Source organism: Loxodonta africana, chromosome 22 (genome assembly GCF_030014295.1).
Source record: "Loxodonta africana isolate mLoxAfr1 chromosome 22, mLoxAfr1.hap2, whole genome shotgun sequence".
NCBI classification, from domain to species: domain Eukaryota; kingdom Metazoa; phylum Chordata; class Mammalia; order Proboscidea; family Elephantidae; genus Loxodonta; species Loxodonta africana.
This window is the reverse complement of record NC_087363.1, coordinates 66,602,803-66,629,326: the sequence shown is the minus strand read 5'-3', so window position 1 is coordinate 66,629,326 and position 26,524 is coordinate 66,602,803. Positions and strand designations below refer to the sequence as shown.

The 26,524-nt window shown below is 39.1% G+C and overlaps 1 protein-coding gene across 17 annotated transcripts in view; it reads left to right on the top strand.

Moving 5' to 3' along the window:
* KMT2C (lysine methyltransferase 2C) overlaps positions 1–26,524 on the top strand; it is a 395,919-nt gene that overhangs the window by 306,274 nt on the left and 63,121 nt on the right. For all 17 annotated transcript variants that reach the window (XM_064275087.1, XM_064275080.1, XM_064275084.1 and 14 more), the window contains 9 exons: positions 6,966–7,098; positions 7,340–7,554; positions 12,573–12,646; positions 13,948–14,130; positions 14,509–16,404; positions 17,071–17,363; positions 18,706–20,510; positions 21,377–21,488; positions 25,000–25,078. In XM_064275087.1, coding sequence (XP_064131157.1) covers positions 6,966–7,098; positions 7,340–7,554; positions 12,573–12,646; positions 13,948–14,130; positions 14,509–16,404; positions 17,071–17,363; positions 18,706–20,510; positions 21,377–21,488; positions 25,000–25,078 — 4,790 coding nt within the window. The remainder of the gene's footprint in view (positions 1–6,965; positions 7,099–7,339; positions 7,555–12,572; positions 12,647–13,947; positions 14,131–14,508; positions 16,405–17,070; positions 17,364–18,705; positions 20,511–21,376; positions 21,489–24,999; positions 25,079–26,524) is intronic.

The window sequence follows — 26,524 nt, the reverse complement described above, 5'->3', positions numbered from 1 at the left end:
CTTCATGATTACATACTGAATTGAATAACTTAATGATACCTTTATAACCTCTCATCTTGTTTTTGCATAAGTGCTGGAATGTACAAATAATTTAATGTTATCTTTACTACCAATTTTGTGTTTATATGGAAAATTTCTTAATGTACGTAATTAAAATATTTGGGTTTCTACCAGTTTAGCCTTTAAACATAAATTTCCCTTGATTTTTGCTAGACTAAACATGTGGCTTACATTTGGATAAAACAGACTCATCATAACTGCTTCTTTGCCTTAATTGTAACCATGTGTTTTCTGTAAGATACCATAATGACTGACACCAAATGTAGTATATAGCACATTGAGCTGTTTAAATTCATGAGAATAAGAATCATGATCAGCATAAAGCTGTTTCCTTTGAGGCAGAGGTTAAGTATATATCTCTGCCTTCCCACTTCTCCATTATTTTTGACATCAGTGGCTCCCCTCATGGCATTCTCTACTTTTCTGCTGGGGTCAATAATTCATTGCAACAGCCACACAAAACTCATAGACCATACTCACAGTTATATTAGGGAAGCAATAGGCTACAACTTGGGATCAGGATCAACTTGGAAGTAACAGGAACAACTCAGGGTCAGTGTCAGGAAGCACACAGGCAAGGTCTGGAACGATCTCTGAAGTGGAGAGCACATCTCTCCCTTCTTCAGTGCAGGACAACTTCCAACCAGGGCAGCTCTCAGAGCAAAAAGGCTCATGGAGCTGATAATCTCTCTGTGGGTGCAGTTCTCAGAACATTCTTGGCTGGCATCACTGCCTTCTACCAGCAGTCGGCAGGCACAGCTTTTCTGCTGGATGGCTTCCTTCTCTGCGAGGTGGTACCCCGACTCAGCTTCTCTGTCAGGCCATTGCCTTTTCTGCTGTCCGCTGCTAACTGTCCAAGCTCATAGCCAGTGTAGCAGATTGCTCAGCTCTCTCAGCTGCTGCTGTCCTAGCAGCAGCTCTCTGCCATTGGGCCTCTTTGCCATAAGGCCCTCTACCATCAGGCTCTCTGCCATTGGCCTCTCCATCACTAACCAGCCCATCTTACAGCCAGCGTAGCAGCTCTCAGCTGCTGCTGTTAGGAATGGCTCTCTGCTGCCGGGACTCCTTGCCGTTGGCTGTTCACCATTGGTTTCTCCACTGCTGACTAACCCAGCTCATAGCCAGCAGCTCTCAGAGCTGTGACTTTTGTTTGTTGGTTTGTTTGTGTATTTGCTTTTCACCAGGCCCAGGAGGGTTTTAAACGCAGGGATTCCATGTCCCAGAGGACTCCATGTCCCAGAGGACACACTTCCCTTCTGGCTCCTGTCAACCAGGAGGCCTTGAGAGCCTCTGCATGCATTTCAGTCTTTTATATATCTCAGTCCTGGTCAGCTACAAAATGGGGCCTCCCTCACAAGGCCATAGTTCAGCCATTCCTCAATTATCCATGAGATGTCAATCAACTCAGGCCTTGTACAAAAGTAAGATTTTCTGCTGGCAGAGACCACTCTCCCCTGGGCAAAAGTAACAGATCTTCTGGGTTAGAGAGCACCCTGGGAGGTCCTCCAAGTTGCTTCTCCAAGGAACTAGGGCAAATGTGATAGGGCCTAAGGAAAAAAATCTCCTAAACAGTTTTTCCTAAAGGACCAAGGCAAAAGGCCACAACAGGAACTCATCGAGCTACACTTTTTTAATAATTAAGAACTCCTCAATATTTCACTACTTCTCAATATATAATAGATGATCTATTGCTGTGTTTTCTGTAACTGGAAGTACATGTTTAAGAAATCATATCAGTTAAAGATGTATTCCTTTATAAAAGGTTTTGCAGTTATTACGAAAATCATTTCAGAGGGCAGTCTCATTTTTAAAAGGTTTTGTGGAGATGACTTCTTTTTTTTTTTTCTTGCTAGGTGCTTATGTGTCATACATACAAAGATGAGTAAGGCTACCTATCCTTAGGAGTTTATAGTCTTAGTATTGTAGACTTACAACTAATTTACGTTATAGTAGAATACAATTCAAGTAGAGCCTTGAGAGTCAACATTCATGTTTGAAAGGATAATAGTTCTAATTTGAGGATAAGGGATGATCGGCTGACATAAACGATGACACACAGATGTTCAAGAATGGTGACTTGGCCATTTTCCACAGCAGATGAGGAGGGATAAGTGTCCAGGGTTGAAGGAGGCAAAACTAGGAATGCATACTGAAGCTAGGTTGCAGAGGCCTATAAAAAATAGGCAGCAGCAGCAGTTGCCCTTTTCTCTCCAGGCTTCAGAGAGCAATTGAAGATGTCACACCATGGAATGACCTGATCAGTTACATGACTTGACAAGATAGCCATGGTGTCAGTGTCAGAAATGAATTTGAGACAAAAATAGTACTAATGAGCTTATTGCAGAATAGACTAAGTGAAAATTTGGGGTTCTTGGTAAAGATAGCTGCAATGCTAATCAAAGAGAAGGAATGCATATGAGAAGCAGTGAAATGAGAGTAAGTAGAATTATGTTACTGAGTGGGTGTTAAAACCCGTTGCCATTGTGTCAATTCCGACTCATAGTGACCCTACAGGACAGAGTAGAACTGCCCATAGGGTTTCCGAATGGATGTTAAGTGTGAGTAAAAGGAGGAGATAAAATGAATTAAACTGTAAGCCAGGTTGAGCTGGAAGACAAATCATGCTGTTAATGGGAAACATGGATTAAAGGAAGACTTAATACAAGTTTGTATGTGTTGTAGTGGAGGTATAACGAATTTTGTTGTAAAACCGAACCAAACCTACTGCCGATGGATTGATTCTGACTCATAGTGACCCTATAAGACAGAGTAGAACTGCCCCATGGGGTTCCCAAGGCTGTAAATCTTTATGGAAGCTGATTGCCACATCTTTCTCCCATGGAGGGGCTGGTGGGTTCAAACCACCGACCTTTTGGATGGAACATGAGCACTTAACCACTGCACCACCAGGGCTCCTGGAATTTTTAGGCAGTTGAAATTGCTCAAAACTATAGATGAATATTTGGGAATTATTTGTCTACTGGTGCTAATAGAAGTTGTGTGAAGGATGAGATTTCTTAAGATACTGCACTGCTGGTAGAGTATAAAATCTTGAGGAAGTCTCCTTTTTAGTAAAATGTAATGAGGAATGTGCTTAACGCATCTGATTTATATTAGGTGTGCAATTACTTGTTCCTTTTCTTCCTCCTTTTAAGGTTAGGGGAAAAAGGTGATCATTAGAGACAATGTAAAGTTAAATAGGATGAGAACTTGAAAGACATGGTTTCGTTGGGTCATGAGAACATTGTTGGTAATTTTCAATAGGAGTGACAAGGACGGCTGGCAGATGGTGATGTGTTGACAGTAATACAGAAGGTCAGAAAGCCGAGAAGGGAAACTTTAATAAAATTGAAATACAATAACTTGAAAGGAGAAATTTGAGCAAAGTAACTTTTCAACTCTTAACATGGTTCATACCTTGAAAAAAGTTACCTTGATTAGCTAATATGACCAGATTGGCTAGGTATGGTAGACTTGAGGGAAAAAAGACCACATCTTAAGTAAAATAATAATGAAAAATGGTTTGCATTTAGTCGTGTGTCCTTGAACAAGCTAATCAACTTTTCTGGGTCTTTTTCCTTAAGTGGGACTCTCGTTATAACCTGTGTCATAGGGCTGTGTGAGGATGCAGTGAGTTAATACACATAAAGCTTTTAGAACAGCGTTTGGCACATAGTAAGTGCTGAAGTAGTACCTAGCATTGTGAAAGCTTTTAATGCGGTCATACTGTGGTTACAATAGATAGAGCTGGTAGGTGGCTACAGAATGAATAGCATTCTTATTACCAACAAAGCAGCTTTTGCTTATCCTTATTACATGAAGAGACTTGATTTTTTTCAGTAAAATCTTAGCTTCTTTAATGGAGCCTACTTTTCACATGGCACTAGAAAAAAAAAAAAAAACTTTTCACTGTAGTTGAAAATTGATGTAGCTTTCTACCTTGATCTTTGGGGTAAGCTTAATTATCCTAAGACGTTTGTCATTGTGGAACCCTGATGCAGTGGGCCCAGCTCTGCTATTTAGTAGGCTAAGCCCTAACCAGAAAATCAAAGAGCTCTAGTAGTCCTTGAAAAAAATCTTGAAAATTTGTGCAGCCTTAGTTTCCTTACACTGGAGCTAATTATGCCCTTAGTGTTGTAACGTTCAAATGATCTGGTCTAGATGAAAGAACATCATACAGTGTAAAGTATTGTGTGTATAAAACTTTGGTGTTGGTTTTGCTTTTCATCCAATGGCATGACAAAGTGGTCAGATTTTGATTTCTCTATCATTATCTCACATGTCCCAAGTATTGTTGTTAGGGACCATCAAATTGGTTCCAACTCCTAGCAACCCCATGTGCAACAAGATGAAACACTACCAGGTAATGCAGCATCCTCACAATCATGGCTGTGTCTGAGCCCATTGTTGCAGCCACTGTGTCAAATCCATCTCATTGAGGGTCTTCCTCTCTTTTGTTGACCCTCTACTTTACCAAGCATGATGTCCATCTCTAAGGACTGGTTCCTCCTGATAAAGTGCATGAGACAAAGTCTCTCCATCCTCGCTTCTAAGGAGCATTCTGGCTCTGCTTCTTCCAAGACAGATTTGTTAATTCTTCTGGCAGTCCGTAACATATTCAATATTCTTCACCAACACCATTACTCAAAGGCATCAGTTCTTCTTCGGTCTTCCTTATTCGTTATCCAGCTTTCGCATGCGTATGAGGCAATTGAAAATACCATGGCTTGGGTCAAAAGTATTAGCCAATTCTAAAACTACGAATCTGTTATATAATTATCTGGTGACGTTGTGTGGAGCCCTGTAATAGTATTGTTGTGAGTATTAACAATTAACAGAAGTCATGTATTTTTTCACTTTAGAATATGTTTCTACAAATCATCGTGTTTAATGAAGAAAAATATTTTTGCTGGTAAACTGCTCAGATAAAGACAGGTGACTTGTTTCTAAATAGTTGAGAAGAGTAGATGATCACAATGAGGATTAAAATCATAGGCTTGAGAAAAGTTATGGGGAAACACAAGGTGGCCTTATGGTTTGCCTGATGTCTCTTTGAGAAGTAATGATAAGCTCTTGAAGCTTGCGAATAAGCTGGAAAGAGAGTTAAAATGCCTTTGAGGGTCAAAACTGCAAGTAGTGAAAATTAGACTGTAGTCTAGTACTACTAGCATCAGAAGCCATCTAAATTCAGGAGGAAGGATGGAGAATCAAGATCAGCACGAACCTGATTCCTGTGAGGTAGAGATCAGACATACCTCCACTCTCCAACTTTTTCACCATGTCTGACTCTAGCCGTCCTCCCCACACAGCGCTCTCCACTTTCCTAGGTTGGATAATTTGTTGCAGTGTCCGCTCAAGATTATGTAGTTTATTAGGTTTTGTCTAACAGGCTACAACTCGGGATCAGCATCAACTTGGAAGTAATAGGATAGAACTCAGGAGGCAGGATACAGTTTGTCAGCCAGGACAGCTCTCAGCTTCTTCTCGGTTGAGCCCACAGGCAGGCAGGCCTTCCCTCAGCCTAGTCCCTGCGCTTCTCGCAAGTGCTACTGCTCTTCTAGCTTCACCAGCAAGTGTCCAGAGGCACCCTGCTCTGTTAGCAAGCTTCCTCCCTGAAGTCAGTCAGCTGTCTCCCTCCGTAAGAAGGCAAGCCCATTGCAGCTGCCTAGCTCCATGGTCCAGGAAGCCCACTGCAGCCGTCTCTGGCTGGTCTCCTCGTTCTTGCCCCTTATGCTGCTGCATCCATCTCATGCTGTCTCTCGCCATCTCCAGTGTTTCAGTTCTAGCTCCTGAGTCTAGTAGGTTCTCAGCACAGGGACCCCAGGTCCAAAGGACGTGCTGTGCTCCAGGCTCTTCTTGATGATAGTGAGGCCTCCCTCAACCTCTGTGGGATTGGCCCTTTTAGGCCACGTTCGCCTAATTTGTATAGTAATCGACCAATCCCCGTGAGGGTTTTATGCACCTTATTTACATAGTAAACTGACCAGTCCCTGCAGGGTGGGTAAAATAGACCATTCACAGGGCAGGCTGTGGCCCAACCAATTACCAATGGCAGAATTATAAACCCAAGGCTGGAGAGGCTATATATAAAGAGAAACACATTGGATCACATGTGCCAAAAATTATTTTTAATAATAATCATCTAATAATGATAGATAAAATGTTGCTCATTCAGAGCCGTTTTAGATAAAGTGCCAATTTAATCATAACTTCTTTTTTATATTAACAGGAATAGGAGTAAAGTAAAAGAAGCACCTGTCTGCAAATTTCAAACGGAAAAGAAAGTATTTGATAAAACTTAGTAGCATTTGCTATGAGTCATTCTTTTTGTAGAGCTAATATGTATTGAGCAGTTACTATATACCAGCTCTCTATGCTGTGAGCTGTACATATATTATCTAAATCCATGTAACAGAGTGTCTTCATTTTCAGAAATAGAAATTCTGCTTCAGACTCCAAAACACATGCTATTTCCAGTAAACCATGATGAAGTAAACACATTGATAAACCCGTTGCCATTGAGTCAGTTCTCATTCACGGCAACCCTATAGGACAGAGTAGACCTGCCCCATAGGATTTCCAAGGATGTAATGTTACAGAAGCAGACTGCCACATCTTTCTCCCTCAGAGCAGCTGGTGGGCTCAAACCGCCGACCTTTGGTTTAACAGCCGAGCGCTTAACCACTGTGCCACCAGAGCTCCTTAAACACAGTGATAGAGGTCATATCTCAACATTTTATAACCAAAAGTCACTCTTCCAGTAATATTTATATTGTAATTTTGAAAAAATGTTAAGTAGTCTTAAACAAGTTTTTATTTAGAAATATGCTAGCTGCCTTTTTTTTTTCTAATTTATGAATAACATACAGCCATTTTACCCAAATTATGTTTTTTCTTCTCTTAAGATGTGTTTTCACGAATACCACTCATGAATGGCCTTATTGGACCCAGCCCTCATCTCCCACATGATTCATTGCCTCCTGGAAGTGGATTGGGAGCTTTCTCTGCAATACCACAGACCCCTTACGCTGAAGCTAGGTATTTAGAAACCTTCGCTTTCTGTGGAAACTTCTAAATTACACCAGTTTTTGTTGTATGTCTAAATGAGTCTATTTAAATTATTGCGTACAATATTTGTGTTACATTTATTGAGACTTTTGCAAAAACTCATCAAAGAGGTTACTTTTTTAGCTATTTGGTTTTAATGAAAGTTATATTTGACCATAGTTTTTAAAAGTTATTTTACGGTTATGAAACTAAGTTCTATATTATTTGGCAGGGATAAAAACCCAGCATTTAATCCAATGGTGAGTGATCCTAATAGCTCTTGGGCATCATCAGCTCCCACTATGGAAGGAGAAAATGATACAATGTCAAATACCCAAAGAAGTACACTTAAGTGGGAGAAAGAGGAAGCTTTGGGTGAAATGGCAACAGTGGCACCAGTCCTCTACACAAATATTAATTTTCCTAACTTAAAGGAAGAATTTCCAGGTAAGTCATGGATGTTTTATTACCTTTCTCTTGTGTGTAATGACATTTTCTTTTAACTGCAACAGAAAGCCCTCTTATCAGTAATTTTCATCTAGTGTGATTATGCACAAAGTGAAGATTCCCTGTCTAGAAACATATCGCATTTTCTTAGCCCTGGACCCTCTATCCAGTTGCATATTTTTCCAAAGTAACTTCAGCTAGTGAAATGATGAGTTTTCCACTTCCTAGTAATGCTTATAAATACAGGGAAGCCAGTGTTGTGGTGGTGTTGTTGTTATGTTGTTAGGTGCCGTCAAGTCGGTTCTGACTCAAAGCGACCCTGTGCACAACACAACGAAACACTGCCCGGTCCTGAGCCATCCTTACAATCGTTGTTATGCTTGAGCCCATTATTGCAGCCACTGTGTCAATCCACCTCGTTGAGGGTCTTCCTCTTTTCCGCTGACCCTGTACTCTACCAAGCATGATGTCCTTCTCCAGGGACTGATCCCACCTGACAACATGTCCAAAGTATGTAAGACGCAGTCTCGCCATCTTTGCCTCAAAGGAGCATTCTGGCCGCACTTCTTCCAAGACAGATTCGTTGGTTCTTCTGGCAGTCCATGGTATATTCAATATTCTTTGCCAACACCACAATTCAAAGGCGTCAGCTCTTCTTCGGTCTTCCTTATTCACTGTCCAGCTTTCACATGCATATGATGTGATTGAAAATACCATGGCTTGGGTCAGGCACACCTTAGTCTTCAGGGTGACGTCTTTGCTTTTCATCACTTTGAAGAGGTCCTTTGCAGCAGATTTGCCCAATGCAATGTGTCTTTTGATTTCTTGACTGCTTCTTCCATGGCTGTTGATTGTGGATCCAAGAAAAATGAAATCCTTGACAACTTCAGTGTTTTCTCCGTTTATCATGATGTTGCTCATTGGTCCAGTTGTGAGGATTTTTGTTTTCTTTCTGTTGAGGTGCAATCCATACTGAAGGCTGTGGTCTTTGATCTTCACTAGCAAGTGCTTCAAGTCCTCTTCACTTTCAGCAAGCAAGGTTGTGTCATCTGCATAATGCAAGTTGTTAATGAGTCTTCCTCCAATCCCAGTGCCCCGTTCTTCATACAGTCCAGATTCTCGTATTATTTGTTCAGCATACAGATTGAATAGGTATGGTGAAAGAATACAGCCCTGACGCACACCTTTCCTGACTTTAAACCAATCAGCATCCCCTTGTTCTGTCCAAACAACTGCCTCTTGATCTATGTAAAGGTTCCTTGTGAGCACAATTAAGAATTCCCATTCTTCGCAATGTTATCCATGATTTGTTATGATCTACACAGTCGAATGTCAATAAAACACAGGTAAACATCCTTCTGGTATTCTCTGCTTTCAGCCAGGATCCGTCTGACATCAGCAGTGATATCCCTGGTTCCATGTCCTCTTCTGAAACCAGCCTGAATTTCTGGCAGTTCCCTGTAGATATACTGCTGCAGCTGTTTTTGAATAATCTTCAGCAAAATTTTGCTTGCATGTGATATTAATGATATTGTTCTATAATTTCCATATTCGGTTGGATCACCTTTCTTGGGAATAGGCATAAATATGGATCTCTTCCAGTCATTTGGCAAGGAAGCTGTCTTCCATGTTTCTTGGCATACACGAGTGAGCACCTTCAGCACTGCATCTGTTTGCTGAAACATCTCCATTGATATTCCGTCAATTCCTGGAGCCTTGTTTTTTGCCAATGCCTTCAGAGGAGCTTGGACTTCTCCCTTCAGTACCATCGGTTCCTGATCATATGCCACCCCTTGAAATGATTGAATATCGACTGATTCTTTTTGGTATAATGACTCTGTGTATGCCTTCCATCTTCTTTTGATGCTTCCTGCATCGTTTAATATTTTCCCCCATGGAATCCTTCACTATTGCAACTTGAGACTTGAATTTTTTATTCAGTTCTTTCAGCTTGAGAAGCACCGAGTGTGTTCTTCCCTTTTGGTTTTCTATCTCCAGCTCTTTGCACGTGTCATAATAATACTTTGTCTTCTCAAGAGGCTCTTTGAAATCTTCTGTTCACTTCTTTTACTTCATCGATTCTTCCTTTTGCTTTAGCTGCTCAATGCTCAAGAGCAAGTTTCAGAGTCTCCTCTGACATCTACCTTGGTCTTTTCTTTCTTTCCTGTCTTTTAGTGACTTCTTGCTTTCTTCATGGATGATGTCCTTGATGTCATTCCACAACTCGTCTGGTCTTCGGTCCCTAGTGTTCAGTGCTTCAAATCTGTTCTTCAGATGGTCTCTAAATTCAGGTGGGATATACTCAAGGTCATATTTTGGCTCCTGTGGACTTGCTCTGATTTTCTTCAGTTTCAGCTTGAACTTGCATAGGAACAATTGATGGTCTGTTGCACAGTCGGCCCCTGGCCTTGTTCTGACTGATGATATTGAGCTTTTCCATCGTCTCTTTCCACAGATGTAGTCAATTTGATTTCTGTGTATTCCATCTGGCAAGGTCCCTGTGCATAGTCGCCATTTATGTTGGTGAAAGAAGGTATCTGCAATGAAGAAGTCGTTGGTCTTGCAAAATTCTATCATTCGACCTCTGGCATTGTTCCTATCACCAAGGCCATATTTTCCAACTACTGATCCTTATTCTTTGTATCCAACTTTTGCATTCCAATCACCAGTAATTATCAATGCATCTTGATAGCATGTTCGATCAATTTCCGACTGCAGCAGCTGATAAAAATCTTCTATTTCTTTATCTTTGGCCCTAGTGGTTGGTGCGTAAATTTGAATAATAGTTGTATTAACTGGTCTTCCTTGTAGGCGTATGGATATTATCCTATCACTGACAGCGTTGTACTTCAGGATAGATCTTGAAACGTTCTTTTTGACAATGAATGCAACACCATTCCTCTTTGAGTTGTCATTCCCAGCGTAGTAGACTATATGATTGTCCAATTCAAAATGGCCAATACCAGTCCATTTCAGCTCACTAATGCCTAGGATATCGATGTTTGTGCGTTCCATTTCATTTTTAACAATTTCCAATTTTCCTAGATTCATACTTCGTACATTCCAGGTTCAGATTGTTAATGGATTTTGCAGCTGTTTCTTCTCATTTTGAGTTGTGCCACATCAGCAAATGAAGGTCCCAAAAGCTTTACTCCATCCACATCATTAAGGTTGACTCTACTTTAAGGAGGCAGCTCTTCCCCAGTCATCTTTTGAGAGCCTTCCAACGTGGGGGGCTCATCTTCCAGCACTATATCAGGCAATGTTCTGCTGCTATTCATAAGGTTTTCACTGGCTAATGCTTTTCAGAAGTAGACTGCCGGGTCCTTCTTCCTAGTCTGTCTTAGTCTGGAAGCGCAGCTGAAACCTGTCCTCCATGGGTGACCCTGCTGGTATCTGAATACCGGTGGCATAGCTTCAGAATCATAGCAACACACAAGCCCCCACAGTACAACAAACTGACAGACTCGTGGTGTTGTTATATACGTATTATTCTACAAAAAGATTCCTGAAACATAAAGTATCAGTTAATCAAAAGTATTAAGTTAGGCTAAGTTGGAGTCAGTTCTGAGTAGTGTTGTTGACATTGAAACTACCTCAGTGCTGTCTTCCCTTCTCTCCTCCTTTCCTTTCTCCATGTTCCATTCATTACCATTACCTTTTTGAAAAAGCAAATGGATGTATCTGAAAATTCTGATTAACCGGAGAATGAAACGTGGATTTTGAAATGTTAAATATAGAATGTTTGTAAACCAATGCTGTTTTATTATATTGAGCTCAAGTTGCAAGAGAAACCAGGATTAAAAAGTTAGTTTCCCAGCTGCTGATCAGCACAGAAGCTCTGTTAAATTACTACTAGGGTAGCTAGAAGTGGATTTTTTTATGTGTGACCTTGTCTTTTAGGTGCATTTTTGGCATGGTCCCCCTGTGGTACTTGATTTCTTATGTATAGAGATAAATCAAATGATGCCTTATCTAACCGTATTGGTTTAGTGCATGGAATATTTGTTGAAATAATATTCACGTTCTTTGACTACTTTTGTGCCAGTCACTTTTTGTTTGCGGTTTTAGATTAGCGTATTTGGTTATCTTAAGTCGCTTTCTGTCAAGGAACATTGTCTTTATAGCAGGGCTACATTTTTTTTTTTAAATGATTTTCTTTAATAATTTTACGTGTGACTCCAGAACCTTCATGAGATACTGTGTTAAGGCTGTGGGTTTCTCAGCTAATTTTCATTTTCACTGGCTTTTTGGAAGGTTTTTTTTTTTTAATATGAAATAAGTCTGTTACATTTATCCTTAACTAACCATTAATCTCAGCTGAACTTCGTTTTGTACACTGTCACGACACTGAACTTCGTTTTGTACACTATCACAACCTTGAACTTCGTTTTGTATGCTGTCACAACACTGAACTTCTTTTGATACACTGAACTTCATTTTGTATACTGTCACGACACTGAACTTCGTTTGGTACACTGTCACGACCCTGGACTTCGTTTGGTACACTGTCATGACACTGAACTTCGTTTGGTACACTGTCACGACACTGAACTTCATGAAAATGCTTGACATGCTGACCTTCCCGTGTGCTCGTCATACACGCCAGATGTTGATTCATAATTGTCATTACTTCCCTTTTGGTCAACTTGTTAGAATTCTGTTAGTTAAGATATTTTATAAAACTTCTAGCTGTGGTTCTGGTATAACGTCTTAGAGGACTTGGGTAATATATTATACTTGGCTTAGATTTATTTTGACTGCTTAGCCTCTTGGAATTAAAATTTTCTTAGCTTTATAAGCCAGGTTATTAATAAGGCAATACTTCATTCAGAAAATAGTTTTGGCCGTACTACGTGCCAGAAACTTTGTACTGTGCCAGGAACTTCATATAGGACTACTCCTTTATGAAAATATGACCTGAATAAGGTAACTGTCAGCAATTCGTCAACAGTTTTTTATGATGACACACCACTGCCCTAGTTCTGTAAGCGTATATACTGTGTTCTTTGTTGTAGACTGGACTACCAGAGTGAAGCAGATTGCTAAACTGTGGAGAAAAGCAAGCTCACAGGAAAGAGCACCATATGTGGTATTTAAAAAATTCCTATGTGTCTCTATCTTTAAACACAATACCTGGACCTTATTCTCATTGTCTTAGGCTAATAAAAGATTTCCCATTGCAGAAGATATGTTAATATTTGGACAGCTAACAAACAGCTTTGCTTTTATAATGATTTCCTAAGTAATTACATCTTAATATAGAGGGTGACTTTTTAAGTTAGTTTGCAGAATAAGGATGTTGAGGATTGGAAGTCAGTTACTTTAGGTGCATGTTGAATTCATTTCACTTTAAAATTATTTATCTTCTCAAAAGAACACTACACTTGGAGGCTGAATTAGTGTGCCTTGGTTTCTTTCATAATGAGCTCTTTCCTTACTAGATTCGGTAATCTTTGTACGTCAAGAAAAGACATACCTGGACACTTTTAAGGAGATTTTAAAACATCATCTTTGCTAGAAAGTATTTGGGAATTTTATAATATTCACAGTCAAATGGTGAATTGTTTTCTCCAAAGAGCCAAATTAAGATTATCAATTGGAGTCAAACCCTTGCTTTCATTTTAAAGCACATTAAATCTTCATTATTGTTTCAAAAAATATATGCAGTTATTTTCCAACTTGACTTTCAGTGCACATATCTTTAGTGATAAAGATTGCTTGACTATAGCATAAATTTTTTTTTTTTTTTAATGTTGATGTGCTTTGTTTTGTTCTACCTTGACTTTAGTAAGGTAACAATAGGCTATTTTTAATGTTTCTAAACAATTTTATTTAGCAGTAAGTTTTACATTTCCAGATTTTATATTTGGAGGATGGGTTTGATATTTTCCTTTTCTCCAAATTGAGGGAGATATTAATTCTTCCATTTTATAAGTATCTGTTCAGATAATTAGGATAAAAAAATATTAGGTTACACCTGGAATCTCTCAGCCTGATTCAGATACACAGGTGGAAATGTGCCCTCTGTGATACATAACATGCTCTGTAAAAAAGTTGGGTTAGTGTCCAGATGGAGCTCTGCTGGCACAGTGGTTAAGAGCTTGGCTGCTAACCAAAAGGTCAGCAGTTCGAATCCATCAGTCCCTCCTTGGAAACCCTATGAGGCAGTTCTACTCCATCCTACAGGATCACTGAGAATTGGCTGGACGGTAACGGGTCTTTTAGTATCCAGATGCTTTCACAGAAAAGGCTCTAAGATCTAAAGATAATATCTCAACTATTTAACACAACTTTTTCTTGCTTTTGTGTCATAAAGTTTAACGTAAGTTTTATTTTTGTTTCATTAAACGTGTTTTTGCATACTGGAGAATAATTTTTCTTTTTCCGTAGCAAAAAGCTAGAGATAACAGAGCTGCTTTACGCATTAATAAAGTACAGATGTCAAACGATTCCATGAAAAGGCAACAACAGCAAGATAGCATCGATCCCAGCTCTCGGACTGATTCGGATCTTTTTAAAGACCCATTAAAACAAAGAGAATCGGAACATGAACAGGAATGGAAATTCAGACAGGTACGAGGGTTTGGGGATAATCTGCTTTTTTAATTGCATTTCTCCTTTTTGAGAAGAAAGCTATCATGTAATTATTTAAGAATATAGTTCTTAGAGCAAGAAAATATGATTCAAAATAGATTTGTTGCCTTCTCAGTAAAATATTTTAAGTAGATTCAGAAAGTTCGTCAAACTGTTACGAGCAGCGTGATGCCCGAGGCGTAATGGTGTGTGCTGTGATGAATAATATTCTCTCCTCTTTGGAAACATGTAATCTAATAGGAGAGCAATCTGGTAGCTGCACACATCAAACTAATTATTTTCTGTTGCTTTTTTTCTTTTTTCACGTCGATTATTTTCTTCCTTAACTTTATGATTTCTTTTTCTTCCCTATTTCAGCAAATGCGTCAGAAGAGCAAACAGCAGGCTAAAATTGAAGCCACCCAGAAACTCGAGCAGGTGAAGAACGAACAGCAGCAGCAGCAGCAGCAGCAGCAGCAGCAGCAGTTTGGTTCTCAGCATCTTCTGACGCAGTCCGGTTCAGATACGCCGAGCAGTGGGATCCAGAGTCCCTTGACACCTCAGCCTGGCAATGGAAATATGTCTCCTGCACAGTCATTCCATAAAGACCTGTTTACAAAACAACTACCTAGTACCCCTACTTCTTCATCTTCAGATGATGTGTTTGTAAAACCACAAGCTCCACCTCCTCCTCCAACTCCATCCCGGATTCCCATTCAGGAGAATCTTTCTCAATCTCAGAATTCTCAGCCACCTTCACCACAGATGTTTTCACCTGGATCTTCTAACTCTCGACCACCATCTCCAGTGGATCCTTACGCCAAAATGGTTGGTACCCCTAGACCATCTGCAGCAGGCCATAGTTTTCCCAGAAGAAATTCTGTCACACCAGTGGAAAACTGTGCACCATTATCATCTGTGTCTAGGCCCATTCAAATAAGTGAAACAACAGCAAATAGGCCATCACCAGTCAGAGATTTGTGTTCTTCCTCCACAACAAATAGTGACCCCTATGCAAAGCCCCCAGACACGCCTAGACCTATGATGACAGATCAGTTTTCCAAACCTTTGGGCCTACCTAGATCTCCTGTAATTTCAGAACAAACTGCAAAAGGTCCTCTAACATCTGGAACCAATGACTCCTTTACTAAACCATCTCCTAGGGCCGATGTGTTTCAGAGACAGCGAATCTCTGACCCATATGCACGACCTTCGTTGACATCTGCTCCTCTTGAAAGTGGTCCTGGACCCTTTAAGACTCCAATGCAACCCCCTCCACCCTCTCAGGATCCTTACGGATCAATGTCACAGGCACCAAGACGAATGAGTATTGACCCTTATGAACGGCCAGCTTTGACCCCAAGACCTATAGATAATTTTTCCCATAGTCAACCCAGTGATCCATATAGCCAGCCTCCCCTCGCTCCACATCCGGCAATGAATGAATCTTTTGCCCATCCTTCAAGGGCTTTTTCCCAGTCTGGAACTATATCAAGACCAATATCTCAGGACCCATATTCTCAACCCCCAGGAACACCACGACCTGTTGTAGATTCTTATTCCCAACCCTCAGGAACAACTCGATCCAATCCAGACCCTTATTCTCAACCTCCTGGAACTCCCCGGCCCACCACTGTCGATCCCTATAGTCAACAGCCACAAACCCCAAGGCCACCTACACAAACAGACTTGTTTGTTACATCTGCACCTGCTCAGAGACGTTCTGATCCATATGCTCATCCTCCTGGGACACCAAGACCCGGAATTTCTGCCTCGTACTCTCAGCCACCAGCAACACCAAGGCCAAGGATTTCAGAGGGTTTTACTAGGTCCTCAATGACAAGACCAGTCCTCATGCCAAATCAGGATCTTTTCCTGCAGGCAGTACAAAATCGAGGACCAGGTTTGTCTGGACCTTTGGTCAGGCCACCTGATACATGTTCCCAAACACCCAGGCCACCTGGACCTGGTCTCTCAGACGCACTGAGCCGTGTTTCCCCGTCTGCTGCCCGTGATCCCTATGATCAGTCTCCAATGACTCCGAGATCTCAGTCAGACTCTTTTGGAACAAGTCAGGTTGCTCATGACGTCCCTGATCACCCAAGGCCTGGTTCAGAGGGGAACTTCAGTGCATCTTCAAACTCTCCACTGAATTCCCAAGGTCAGCCATTTTCCAGTGTCTCCCAAATTCCTGGACCTCTACCGACTTCAGGAGTAACTGATACGCAGAATACCATCAATATGTCTCAAGCAGACACAGAGAAGTTGAGACAGGTAAACACGTTACATGTTCTCAGATGATTTAAATGTATTATTCAGAGAAAGCTACTCATTTCATCAAACTGAGTAATTTCTACAGAAATGTTAAAGTTTCTTTTCTTTTTATTCTATAGAATTCATACTGCAAAGAAGAAAATTGAAATTGGTAAAATTAACACCAGTTGAATTAGATTTATTGTGTATCTGAGTTCGGTCTTAATAAACGTGTAAGGAAATCTTACACTGAAAGCTTTCAATTTTGTTATCTGGCAAGAAAACAGACCCAAACCATCAATTTATTTTTGATTATCTATTGAAGTGTAACTGGCGTTTTATCAAGTTTTGAAACATTTAGATATTTTAAACATTCCGTAGTGAAAGCGTTGTTGTTGGGTACAGGCAAGTCAATTCCACCTCATTAGCAATCCCATGTGCAGAGTAGAACTGCATCATAGGGTTTTCCTGACTATAACCTTTTTGAAGCAGATTGCCAGGCCTTTCTCCCATGGAGCTGCTGGGTGGATTGAAATCATCAACCTCTAGCTTAGCAGCTGAGAGCCTAACCATTGTACCACCAGGGCTCCTAACAAAAGCATTACGATTTATAAAGCCATTAACCTTTAAAAACTCATTTTCCGCAATCTCAGTGATTTTTTTTTTTCTTTTTTCCTTCCCATTCAGCGGCAGAAGTTACGTGAGATCATTCTCCAGCAGCAGCAGCAGAAGAAGATTGCTGGTCGTCAGGAAAAGGGGTCACGGGATTCACCAGTAGTGCCTCCTCCAGGGCCCCTTCAGCACTGGCAACCAGAGTCTATCAACCAGGCTTTTACCAGACCTCCTCCTCCGTATCCTGGGAACATTAGGTCTCCTGTTGTCCCTCCTCTAGGGCCTAGATATGCTGTTTTCCCAAAAGAGCAGCGTGGACCCTATCCTCCTGATGTCGCTGGTATGGGGATGCGACCTCATGGATTTAGGTAATGCTTTTAATTTCCAGCCAGATTTAAATTCTTATTAGAAGGGCACAGATAAGTAAAATAACTGTTAATCAGGAAGTTGTAATTATAACAAACTCTATTTCTACCTCTTTGTAACTTTTGAGATAAAATCAAATTTATTTTCCACTAATCAGAGGTTACAATTTTTTTTCCTCTAAAGACTAAAAACATTTCCTCCATTATTAATTAGCTGTATTAACATTAAATTGCAGCCATAAAAATATAGTTTATCATATCAGTCAAATCATATCCTGTAAAAGGCAACTAACACATATAGTTAAAGCCTCCGAGGACAAGGTGACCATCAGAATAATTGTTTTCTCCCCTGATATTAATGTTATGGATTTCAACTCTTTTAATTTACAGTGTAAATATTTGTATAGATTTTCATATTTGAAGAATGTCTTACCTAAGGTATTTTCCATGATGAGATAGGGTTGTAAAATTATTGATGATGAATTATGACGTGTTTCCCTTTTTGTAGTGGCCAGTGGAAAGGCTAAAGCCAAACTTATACCCTAACTCTAGGAAGTAGATGGGTCTTCAAAAGAGATTTTTTTATAATCTTATACCTACCTCCATGTTCCACTTAACTCTTCTTTTCCTTTGGCTTTCTCCTTTTTATGCTTGTTGCTGTGTTTTGTATTTCTTTTTGTACGTTGCCTTTAATCCTTCCTAGAATGAGATACACTATAAATAATAAAACATTTCTATAATTTATTCATTTACTAAATCTTTGCAGATGATGCTTGTCCTTAATCTCTTACTACCTCCTGTCCTTCTCATTCCTTTCAAACCAGCAGGTTTAGTAAGTCCATTTAGTCATTGCACCTATGCTTTTATCTCCTTGTGTAGTGATGCCTGTCAATCTGTTAGTCCAGTTTGGTAGACCTCCTGCCTTCTTGCAAACATCTCCCCAATCAGCTTCCTACATGGAGCCTCCCCAAGCATAGAAAAAAGAAATGGGCTCTTAATCACAAACTCTAGTAGCATTGTACTTATCTTTGAATGGTTCATTGCATCTGCTTAGTGACTGTTCATTTGTCTTTGTTTGTGTTATCTATTAGATTGTTTTAGGGTTTGGTTTTATTAGACTGTAAGCTTTTAGAGCTCAGATAAAGTGCACTTTATAGGGTGCTTAGGAAGAATTTACTTGCATATGGGTACTTTCTAATGGTGGTATTTCATTTTTGGCCAGTCGTTGTATTTGACAACAGTAATTTTGTGTCTACAGTTTAAAGCTTCTTTTCCTTTACTCAGCCTAAGTCTAAATTCAGCATAATACTTTGTATCAAAATTAACTATTTGAATTTTTTTTTAGATTTGGATATTCAGGAGGTAGTCATGGTACCATGTCAAGTCAAGAGCGCTTTCTTATGTCTCCTCAACAAATACAAGGATCTGGAGTTCCTCCACAACTCAGAAGATCAATATCTGTAGATATGCCAAGGCCTTTAAATAACACACAGATGAATAATCCAGTTGGACTTGCTCAGCATTTTCCACCACAGAGCCTGCCAGTTCAGCAGCATAACATATTGGGCCAAGCGTTTATTGAATTGAGACATAGGGCCCCTGATGGAAGACCACGGCTGCCCTTTAGTGCTCCTGCGGGCACTGTTATAGAGGCACCTTCTCATCCAAGACATGGAAGCTTCATTCCCCGGCCAGATGTTCCAGGTCCTCCACACACAGACCCCATGAGACGACCTCCGCAAGGTCTACCTAATCAGCTGCCTGTACATCCAAATTTGGAACAAGGACCTCTGTCACAGCAAGAGCAAGGTCACCCTGCCCATTCATCATCTATGGGCATGAGGTCCCTGAGTCATCCCTTAGGTAGTGAATTTTCAGAGACTCCTTTGTCAACATCTACACCAACTGAAACATCTGATAATTTACAGATAACCAACCAGTCTTCTGATGGTCTTGAAGAAAAACTTGATTCTATTGACCCATCTGTAAAAGAACTAGATGTCAAAGACCTCGAGGGGGTTGAAGTCAAAGACTTAGATGATGAGGATCTTGAAAATTTAAATCTAGATACAGAGGATGGCAAGGGAGATGAACTGGATACTTTAGGTAATTTGGAAACTAATGACCCCAACTTGGATGACCTCTTGAGATCAGGAGAGTTTGATATAATTGCATATACAGACCCGGAACTTGACTTAGGAGATAAGAAAAGCATGTTTAATGAAGAACTAGACCTTAACGTTCCAATTGATGATAACCAGTGCATGTCTATTGAACCAAAAAAAAAGGAGCAAGAAGACAAAACGTTGGTTCTTTCTGATAAACATTCTCCACAGAAAAAATCCACCGTTACTAGTGAGATAAAAACAGAAGTACCATCTCCAAATTCTAAAGAGGAAACCAAATACGAAATTGAGAAAAGTGAGGGTAAAGGTGCTGTTGATGTTCCCTGCTCACAGGCTTCTACTAACACAGACCTTAATGATGGAGAAAAGGCCTCTTTGCAGCCTGGTAATCCAGATCTACCTGAGGAAAGAATTAATCAGGAAACTGCTGACTCCAACACAAGCGTTCAAGGATCCAGTGAACTGCCTGCTGAAGACGTGATAAGCTCTTGTGGCATAACTGGATCAACTCCTGTTCTCTCAAGTTTACTTGCTAATGAAAAGTCAGATAATTCAGACATTAGACCCTTGGGGTCTCCACCACCAAGTTTGCCATCCTCACCATCCAATCATGTGTCAAGCTTGCCCCCTACTTTAATGACACCGCCCAGTCATGTTTTGGATAATACATTGAATTCAAATGTGGCAGTAGTCTCTAGGGTAAACCACACTTTCTCTCAGGGCCTGCAGGTAAATCCAGGATTTGTCCAGGGTCAGTCAACAAGTCACAGTTTTGGAACAGGAAAACCTACAAATCAAACTGTGCCTCTGACGAGTCAGTCTAGTACCAGTGGCATGTCTGGACCTCAGCAGTTGATGATTCCTCCAACATTAGCCCAGCAGAATAGAGAGAGGCCTCTCCTTCTAGAGGAACAGCCTCTACTACTACAGGACCTTTTGGATCAAGAGAGGCAAGAGCAGCAGCAGCAAAGAAAGATGCAAGCCATGATACGTCAGCGGACAGAACCATTCTTCCCTAATATTGGTAGGACTTTACTTGAGTCTCGATAGCAGTTAATATGGGCATCAGGCTGGCCTTCAGTATGCTTATTATTACAGTGTTAAAATTACATTTGGAATAGTGTACTAATGAGATTTATATTTCTGTTCCTCCTTCAGCTTTAAAATGGAAGTGATTAATAACTTTAGATAACTCCTAGGTAAATCAAATGATTCAAAACTCTGAGTTGTAGACCTTATTCAGTTCTATTATTAATGGCACTATTGTTTCTATTAAACAGTGTTGTTGCTTCTAAACAACAACATTGACATTCTATTCTATATACATTGCCAGTTTTATCCAATTAGTGCTTTTTTTTTTTTCATTTATATACCAAGAGGTCTTTTCTCGGTAGCCTCTCCATATTGTGACACTATCACCTCAAGAAATTGATACATCTTTCTTTTTAAGAGTGATAACTAATATTATTATGTAGTCATTTCCCTAGTATTAGAAATAACTACAAATTCTCAGTCATGGTGTTATATTACTAAAGAAGTAGTTGTGATTGACATTATGAAAGTTTGCATGAAAGGGAGTTGTTTTACTTCAGGTTACTGCCATAATCTTCCTTAAATTTGACACCTATCTTGTTTTAATTTTTAGAGGGGTAATGTCTTCAAGTACACTTCCCAATTATGGATTACTGAGATGGATTAAATTCACAATAAAGTTCTTACCACCTCATAATTTCTTATCTATTACAGAAACCTAGTAATCATTAGTTTGTTAAGTAATAAGGACTAGACATTTATAAATTACATAATGTTTGTGATAGTTACATTACCTCATTGTATACCTTGAACCAAGTACTATGACATAAGTAACTTTAAAATATATTTCTTCTTTAGATTTTGATGCAATTACAGATCCTATAATGAAAGCCAAAATGGTGGCACTTAAAGGCATAAATAAAGTAATGGCACAAAACAATATGGGCATGCCACCAATGGTTATGAACAGGTAGGTGAAGATGTTTCCTATTCTTACTGTGCATCCAGAAGTGCTTGAAATTACTTCTGGTTCCTAGAAAGAACACATAGAAACTCAAAGCCTGTATTCTACAAATGAATAATAAATGTTTATCGGTTGCAATATCTGAGGGATCTGATCAGATATAAAATGCTATGTAATTATAAGTAGTTTATTTTCACTAGTTTCATGGTAAACATGATAGAGTATAATAGAAAGGTTTGGAAGTTTGCCTTGATTGATCAGAAAATCAAAAGTATTTAAGTGTGAGCTCTTTTAAATACCTTTAGAATTGATAATGCTAACTAAGATCTTTGGGACAGAGATCTTTCACCCTAAATAGATTAAGATAGAAAGATAAGCAGAAGATAGAAGTTAAACTGTTTTGTATTGTGAGAAGAAGATAGGTTATTTGAGTCTGTGAATTTAGGGTTTTTTCCCCCATCAAAAAGAACAACACGGAGGGAAAAAAAATAGAACATAGCGGTAAAGATGTTGTTGTTGTTGTTGTTAGGTGCTGTTGAGTCAGTTCTGACTCACAGTGACACCATGGCACAACAGAATGACACACTGCCTGGTACTGCTCCATACTCAAAATTGTTGCTATGCTTGAGTCCATTGTTGCAGCCACGGCGTCAGTCTGTCTCGTTGAGGGTCTTCCTCTTTTTCACTGACCTTCTATTTTACCAAGCATGATGCCCTTCTCCAGGAACTGATCTCTCCTGAGAACATGTCCAAAGTATGTGAGATGTAGTCTCGCCATCCTTTCTTCTAAGGAGCATTCTGGTTGTACTTCTTCCAGGACAGATTGTTCGTTCTTTTGGCAGTCCATGGTATATTCAGTATTCTTCGTCAGCACTACAATTCAAAGGCGTCAATTCTTTGGTCTTCCTTATTCATCATCCAGCTTTCACACGCTTATGAGGCTATTGAAAATACCATGGCTTGGGTCAGGCACACCTTAGTCCTTGAGGTGGCATCTTTGCTTTTCAACACTTTAAAGAGTTCTTTTGCAGCCAGTTTGCGCAGTGCAGTGTATCTTTTGATTTCTTGACTGCACTTCCATGGGTGTTGATTGTGGATCCAAGTAAAATGAAATCCTTGACAACCTCAGTCTTTTCTCCTTCCGTGTATCATGATGTTGCTTATAGGTCCAGTTGTGAGGATTTTTGTTTTCTTTATGTTGAGGTGTAATCCATACTGAAGGCTGTGGTCTTTGATCTTCATCAGTAAGTGTTTTAAGTAAAGATACCCATTGCCGTCGAGTCAATTCCAACTCATAGTGACCCTATAGGACATGGGAGAACTGCCCCATAGGGTTTCCAAGGAGTGCCTGGTGGATTCAAACCACCAACTTTTGGTTAGCAGCTGTAGGTCTTAACCAATACACCACCAGGGTTTCCTTCAAGTAAAGATATACTAGGTGATTAAGGAAAACGTGAATCCAGCTCTAAAATAAAATGTCCCTGAACTGTTTGAATCAGGAAAAAAATTTAAAAAGTAATGAGGAGTAGATAAGAGAACATTCGAAAGTTTGGAGCTGGAGAGTTTGTAAGCCTTTTCACTGTTAGCAGAAAAATGGAAATTTTTCATGAAGAAGGACTATATGACTTTTTTGATAATCTGAATTTCTGAAAATTAGTGTATTTATTCCTTTGAGGGGTATTAAATACTACAGGGCAGTGTCTCTGAAATTTTGATTGTGGACCACATCAGAATTATGTGGTGGTTTGTTAAAAATCCAGATTCATTTGCTCCTCCACAGACCTCCTGAATATTAATATCTGGAGTTGGTGCCTGTACATCTGTATTTTTGGTGAGCACCATGAGTAATTCTTATGTATACAGCTGTTTGAGAACCTCTTGTCAGTGGAGCAAACACAAAGTATTAATTTAATGTCTGGGTGAAAACCTGAAGGGAAAAAAAGGAATGTAGATTATTATGGAATTGAATACAAAACCTACATCAAATTAAAATAAACACGATGCATGAGAAACTTAGTTTGTTCTGTAAACTTTCATCTAAAGTTCAGTAAAAAATGAAATAAACATGATGCATCAAAGAAACTTGAAGCCCATAAGGGTATAGTTTGTTTTGTTTTTCTGCTGTTGAAATTCTTGAAAAACGGCTGAGAAGCATTGTTGACATCAGAGTGGTTTCTGATGATTTTCATTATTGTGCAGCATTTATTAACAGCTTATAATATGGACCTTGGAATTAGAACTCTGCTTTTTCAGCATCACATCTCTACCAATCAGATATAAACTGATAAATTAGTCATGGTATAAGGTGTACTGTTTACTCTTCTGTTGAGTGCTTTGAAGAAGTGGAAGTGATATTAAACAAACAAAAAACATGTTGCCGTCAAGTCAATTCCAACTCATACTGACCCTATAGGACAGAGTAGAACTGTTTCCAAGGATGGGCTGGTGGATTCGAACTGTTGACCTTTTTGGTTAACAGCCGAGCTATAGTCAGTGACTGATATTTGGATTAAGAGATATTCCAGACCACGGCTGTAGCGGGGCCGGGGCCGGAAGTGTCTATTCTGGACTCTAACAGCAGTTAAATACTAACATATAATACTTGGAATATATTTTGGAAATTTTGTCATGTGTATGTCTTGATGTGTTTAAGCATTTGGCAACTCAAAAGCAAATGTTGCCATATTAAGCATTGATGTCTTAAGAAGATTTTATAACTTAGAATAAATAACAGTTTGCCAAATATTTTTAATCATATAGACTTGTTCAGTTATTAGTTCTGTTTGCTTTAACATTAGCTATAGAAGCCTACAAAAATGTGTGAAGCTTCTTAATTGAGATACACAGCCTTTATTTTAAAATATAAAATATTTAAGCCACCAATTATTTTTTTTAATAAAGATTGGAACAAGAAATAATTTTCTTAGAATTTATGTGATTAAACCTAAGTCTTCATTGTATTTTTATCCGAAAGATTGAAATTAATGTTATTTTGAGTTACTGTGAGACATACAACAGAGTAAAACCTCTGGAGTCAGATTAGTTGCCTTTTTCTCTCAGCCTTACTAGTTCTTGTGGGGAAAGTTACTTAATCTCACCGAATCGTCCTTTAGACATACGTAATGAGGGTACTAAGAGTATACACTTGATAGAGGTATAAAAACCCAGTGCCGTCAAGTCGATTCCGACTCATAGCGACCCTATAGAACAGAGTAGAACTGCCTCATAGAGTTTCCAAGGAGCACCTGGCAGATGGGAACTGCCGACCCCTTGGTTAGCAGCTGTAGCACTTAACCACTACACCACCAGGATTTCCTGATAGAGGTATAAAAAAAAAAAAAAAGTATAGTGAGGGTTAAATGTGCTTGCTACACACAAAAAAATGGGGCTTTAGTCAGTGTTTTTGATGAGGGAATGCACTGTCATTACTCTCCTCTTTCCTGAACAGAAAACTCCTAAGTACTTAAAATAGTTTCTGAATGCTCCTCATTTGATACTTTGTGCCTCCTTTTCACAGGTTCCCCTTTATGGGTCAATCAGTGGCTGGAGCACAAAACAGTGAAGGCCAGAATCTCATACCACAGGCGATGACTCAGGTAATTCTGCTTGTAACTGGTCACTCTAGAATGCTCTGAGGTTCTCACCAAATTTGAGTGTATAGTGAAGCCCCAGCTCTAGAAAGTGATGGTAGGCTTAGAGCACTGCCAAATAGATTATTGGCTCAACATAAATCGAAGTTTTATTTATTTTTTTTTAAGGAAGACAAAGTTTTAAAAAATTGAATATAATTTCTGAGAAGACCTATATACTTAAAGATGGAAAATAACTGGGGGGAAAACTAATTGCTTAGGGTATTTTGGTTTGGGTTTTGGGTTTTTTTTTTTTAAACTTCAGGAGGACATTTTTATATCCTGAATTTTGGAATTGATCTATTAAGTTTAAAATGTAAATTGCTATAAACAGAAAATAGTGATTATAATCATTTTCTTTAGATACAGGTGGTCCTTTTCTGCTGTTTATTCTTTGAGATAATTTAGCTTTTTGAATATTCACCATTTATACCAGTTGGGTTTAAATGTAAATATTTAAATAAACTGTGTTCCTAGTGTCAAGCAGTGTCCAGAGAATTGCTCATTTCATATAGTATTTTCTTCGGTGATTTTTTTTTTTTTTAGTATCTTTCTAAAAAGAGAAAGCTACCTACTATATGTCTCTGTGAAATTTCCCTTTTTGCCCTGTCAGTTATACTTCAGATTTACTATGCCGATAATTACGTTCTTTTCATTATTAAAAGAAGGGAGATACCATCTGATAGAAAGGGGAAAGCATAGGCTTTATAGTCAAGTTAAAAAGAAAATCTCAGTTCTACTATTCATTTAATGTGTGATGTTGGCCAAGTTCTTTAACCTCTGTTTTTTGCTCTATCACGTAGTACACCACCTGCTTTGCAGTATTCTAAGGATTGCACATAGTGCATTCTGGCTGCTGTTATCATTTATAATCGTTACTTATATACAGCTTATGTCCAACAGAACTTGTAACAACTGGGTAAATTTATCAGACTATTGCCAGGGAATTGTGAGATTAGTAACTATTCAGTTACCCTGGAACAAATAAAACATTTAATTAGAAAAGAAGACTAATATTTGTAATTTATGTATTTTTCTTGTATTACTTGTGCATGTAAGAGAAATTGGTTCTTGTTATAGATAACTTGGTGCTGTAGAGTGGAATTTTGTAAAATCTAAAACCTGTATTTAAATGAGTCTAGATGCAGAAGAAGCCAGATAGACTTCATCAAAAAGTAGATGGTGACAAGGATCTCTAGCTTAATGTTACCAATAATTAGTTTTCCCTGGAATTATATTTCTAGTGAATAATCATTTAAACATAATTGTTATTCAGCTGAAACCTAGAAAATACAGTAGTTCAGACATAGTTATAAATTTTCAGAAATTAGGTTGTTACTACTTAATTCACAAGACATTTTAATGAAAAGCCAACCTTTAAAGATTGGTTTGAGGAAATTAAACTTCGTTCGG